Consider the following 4602-nt stretch of genomic DNA (forward strand, 5'->3'; position numbering starts at 1 on the left):
CCCCCTCGGCCTCGGCTGTGAGCGAGGGTGTTTCGGATGGCAGGGGCTCTGCTCGCAGCCACGTCGGGGCGAGGCCGCGGGCCCGGCTGCGCCCCGCGGGTCTTCGCGCTTTGCGGGAGCAGCCGCTGCGCTCGCGGGGCCGCCGGGGCTGCTCGCGCCCCGCAGGCGGCAGAGGCGGGCGGCCATTGACGGCGCCGGGCGGCTGCGCTCAGCGCTGCCGGGATCGACGGGAAAAAAATCGCGTTCAATTATGTTTTAGGGTTAATAGTTAAATAGCGGCTACAAAATCCTTTTATGTTTCATGGTTTACTGGTGTTGTAAAGAACCTCCATCAGGTCTGATCGCCTCACTTCGTAGCCGTGCCGCATATGCTTTTAAAACGTGAATGTTTCCACTTGAAAACTAGTGCATGACAGATGAAAAGGCAGGGAAAGCCTGGGGGAGGTTTTGGGAACGCACACATGACAACTCCCGAAATATATTAACCGCGGGCGCTCCGCAACTTTGGCCCCCTTTTAAAAATGCAACTAGCCCCTGAAAATTGTTAATACAACAGTGAGAATCTAATGGAGGTTGCAATCTAAAAATCTACTTGGATGGTATCTGCTGTTACAGTAATATAGACATACTCTAAATGTATTTTAAAATATATAGTCCGTTTAATTCCTCAGCTATAAATGGGTAAGAAAGAAAGGCAGAAAAATATCCTTTTTTTTTTTATTATTTCTTTTTTTCCTTTCTTTTTTTTTTTTTTTTTTTTTCTTTCGGGAGCCCACGCTTTCTGCATCTCTCCTTTTCCTCCCCCTCCTTCTTCCTTTTTTTTTTTTTTTTTTTTTTTTTTTTTTTTTTTTTTTTTTTTTTTTTAAGGGCAAAACACAAAGCAGGCAGAATTTATATCCTGCAACAAAAAATAATTTCTTATTTTTTTTTTTTTTTTTTATTATTTCTTTTCTTCCTCTCCTTTCTTTCCTTTATTTTTTTTTTTTTTTTTATTATTTCTTTTTTTCCTTTCTTTTTTTTTTTTTTTTTCTTTCGGGAGCCAAAGCTTTATGAAGATCTCATTGGAATCCAGCGGATGATTAATGTGAANTTTCGGGAGCCAAAGCTTTATGAAGATCTCATTGGAATCCAGCGGATGATTAATGTGAAGATTTGGTAGGAAATCTGGAGAGCTGTATTAAAGCTCAGATCTCAGGTTCATTTCGATCAGCCAGCCGTGAACTCTGGGCCGAATTCATTACACTTTAATAGTGCTGGGAGAGGAAGAAAATGCAATTTCTCATTCCATTAGAAAACTAGAAAATACTCTCAGCTTGTCCCCTATTAAGATGTGGCAGGTGACGGGACCATTGTGGGGGACACGGTCAATGGAATTACAGCACATTATTTTTGTTCGTATAAAATATTGAAAGGCAAGCCTGACTGTGCAGAAGTTATTTCACTGATTTGGTTTTTATGTAAATAAAATATTGAAAGTTAATTAATCCGTGCTAGAGACTAATGATTATGCTTATTATATTGCATTTGATCGCGTAATTTGCATGATTCTCGCATTGCTGCTTAATAAGCCATTCCAGGTTATAAATAATTCTGAAATTGGTTTCTAATAATGGCATGCTATAAAAAGAATGGTTTTATTACACCAGCCTGAAAAGCAGAGCAATATCAGACATGGAATTGGGTTCCCGTTTAAGCACCAGCCGCTTTAATAATTATTTAAATATATCATATACATTAAATATAGATCTAAAACGAAAAAAGAGGTAATTTATCCTCGGATCTAAAACCCTTAAAAACATATGCAGTCGCTATAAATTAACTATTTAGATCATTTCTTAATCAGTATGGCACCCGCATACTGCGAAGACCGTGTAGGCAATCTGTTAACTATAAAGAAAACTATAAAGTACTCATATAAGAACGTAAACCAATTACTATTTAATTTAAATTTGGTCAAGGAGCAGTGATACAGTGGCTTCTGAAGTAAATACATTTTACATAAATTATTTTCCATTAGATTACATAATGTTAATCATTTTGAAGTGTTAATTAAGAAGGTTATGTTGATCTGATTACTTTTTAAACTACAGAACATTATTGTAAAAAATATTTAAATTGCCACTCTATTAAACTGTTTTTATCAGCAATCTCGAGCTATTATCATTGGTTTAGGATTATGCCGAGACCATTAAAACACTTTGTCTTTCTCCCTACGCATTTCTTTGATGTGCTGTTAGAAAATAACTATTTCCATTTTATATTTTATATTTTACTTCATTTACCACACTCCTAATATTGAAATTGGTATCATTAACCTTTGGGGAAACCCAATAAAGTTTAATAGACCTCGTTTTCTTTTTTCATAAAGCCGGTTGTCCAATTATATTTTATTTGTGAACCTAATTTCTTTCTTAATTTGGACTAATTACAGCGCGCTGCAGGTTGACTCGCTCGCTTTGCTCTGCGAGCGCGGCCCGGAGCGGAGCCGCTGCCGGCCGCTCGCGCGGGGCCCTCCCCGCCGGCAGCCTCCGCGCACACATACACGCACGCACACACATATAAACACATATAGCGGGGCTCCTATAGCTCCCGCGGCCGCCTCGCGCCGCTGCTCCGCGCTGTCCCCCGCAGTGCCGCCCGCCGGAACCGGGCCGCGCGGGCGGCACCAGCACCCTGGACAGCGGCCCCACGGGCCGGTTTATTCCTCGCTTGCCTCACTCGGGATGAGGACGAGGGCAGGGCTAGGGATGGGGATGGGGCTCGGCGGCGGCCCCCAGGGCGCCCTCCCCTCCCCTCGCGCGCGGGAAGGGGCGAGGGGCGCTCAGGGTTTCTCCGCCCGAGCTGTTGCTGTCGGGGCCGTTTCCCGGCGGCGGCGGCCGCGCTCCGGGCCCGGTGGGAGCCCGGCGCCGTGGCCGGGAAGGCGCCGGGGCTGCGGGGGCCGGCGCCGCTCCTACCTGCACGCGGGACTCGGTGAGGCCGATGCGCAGGGCCAGCTCCTCGCGCATGAAGATGTCCGGGTAGTGGGTCTTGGCGAAGCTCCGCTCCAGCTCGTTGAGCTGCGCCGGCGTGAAGCGCGTGCGGTGCCGCTTCTGCTTCTGCTGGCCCTGCTGCTGGCCCGCCTGGCCGGGCGCCTGGCCGCCCTGCGGGCCCTGCTGCTTGTCGGCGTCTTTGGCGCTCACGGACAAGGAGCTGGGGTTGGATCCCACCGTGGTGATGTCCTCCCCCGGCAGCAGGGTGGTCCCTTCCACCGTGTCCGAGTTGGGGGCCATGTCGCCCGGGTGCCCCCCCGGGTCCGAGCCCCCTACGCCCAGGCGACACTTCACCGCCTCCCGGTGTCCCAGCAGCTCGGCCGCATCTTTCATCCCTGCGGAAGCAAAGGAGCCGCGGTCACGTCCCCCGGCTCGGCCCAGCCGCTGCTCCGGCCCGGCCCGGTTCGGTCCGGTCCGGTCCGGTCTGCGCCGAGCCCCCGCCACCGGCCGCAACTTGGGGTGAGGGAAGCGCAAACTTTACACCAGGAACCGGCTCTTTCTGCTTAAATAAGCAGCTGCCCGCAGGGCCTCCCCTGACGAAACCGAGGCGGGGGTAGAAGGGGAGGGCAAGTTCGGCCGGGTTTAGCTCGGGTTTTCCGTGGGGCTGATGAAAGGAAGCACGAAAGAAGGAAGGAAAGGAGCAGATAGAAAGAAAGCAAGAGAGAAATAGCCCTTCCTGCCCGCAGCTTTGCCGCCCGGCAGCTGTGGGGGACTCCCCGACCGCCGCCCCCCGTCCCGCTCCCGCCTCCGCCGCTCCCAACCAGCACCTGCATCACCACGAACAGGGACACAGAGACATTCCTGCTCTTAAAAGGAGGGAAGGGGAGAGGGAAGCAAGCGGGCAAGAGGGAAAAGCCAACCACAGGCTCCTCCATAAATACCATGGAGCTCATCTGTCCTGAAATAACGACGACGACGATGATGATAATAGTAGTAGTTTGTGGATATATATACAAAAAAAAAAAAAAAAAAAAGGAAGAGAAAAATTAAATGATCCACTCGCTGTGTATCTACATACTCCATAGGTCTTCCTCCCTCTCTCTTTCTCTCTCTCCCTCTCTCTCTCTGCTTTTTTTTTTTAAGACGATGTTAAATCAAATTAAACTTTAATACAGTACAATTACTTTTAAAGGAATTAGCCCATTTAGATCGCATTAAGGTAAAATAAGGAACAAATTGTCAATTTCCTGCCGCGGTTTCCTGGCCGGCGCCGCCGCCGGGGTGGGGGACACTCACCGAGCCGCGCGTCCAGGAGGTCGGCGTGAGACAGCATCGCGCAGCGCTCCAGGGCGAAGGCTGGTCCCCCCCAAATCGTAGCGGCCTTTAAGTTATTTAAAACAGATATAAGATATGAGATATGGATATATATAGATCGCCTAAATGAAAGAAAATTCGGTGTGTGGTTAAAAAGGGGGTCTCTTGCATTATAATGTCCTTTAGAGAGACGGGGAGGTGCTTAACACTCCAGTGGCGCCGTGAGCGGCTCGGCGCGGGGACCAATCAGGAGGGCAGCGGCAAATGGCAGCGCCCGCCGCGCCCGCTCCGCCCGGCCCGGCCCGGCCCGGCCCGCCCC

General features: G+C 49.5%; 1 protein-coding gene across 1 annotated transcript in view; it reads right to left on the minus strand.

The window, feature by feature from the left end:
- Positions 1 to 4302, minus strand: part of OTP (orthopedia homeobox) — a 5335-nt gene extending 1033 nt beyond the window's left edge. Inside the window, exons 1-2 of the mRNA XM_026038488.1 lie at positions 4266 to 4302; positions 2955 to 3364 (exon numbers count right to left, since the gene is read on the minus strand). Of these exons, the coding sequence (XP_025894273.1) occupies positions 2955 to 3364; positions 4266 to 4302 (447 nt within the window). The remainder of the gene's footprint in view (positions 1 to 2954; positions 3365 to 4265) is intronic.
- Between the last annotated feature and the right edge of the window lie 300 nt (positions 4303 to 4602).

This window comes from Nothoprocta perdicaria, unplaced genomic scaffold, assembly GCF_003342845.1.
Source record: "Nothoprocta perdicaria isolate Ctin4 unplaced genomic scaffold, notPer1 scaffold_1, whole genome shotgun sequence".
Classification (NCBI taxonomy): Eukaryota; Metazoa; Chordata; class Aves; order Tinamiformes; family Tinamidae; genus Nothoprocta; species Nothoprocta perdicaria.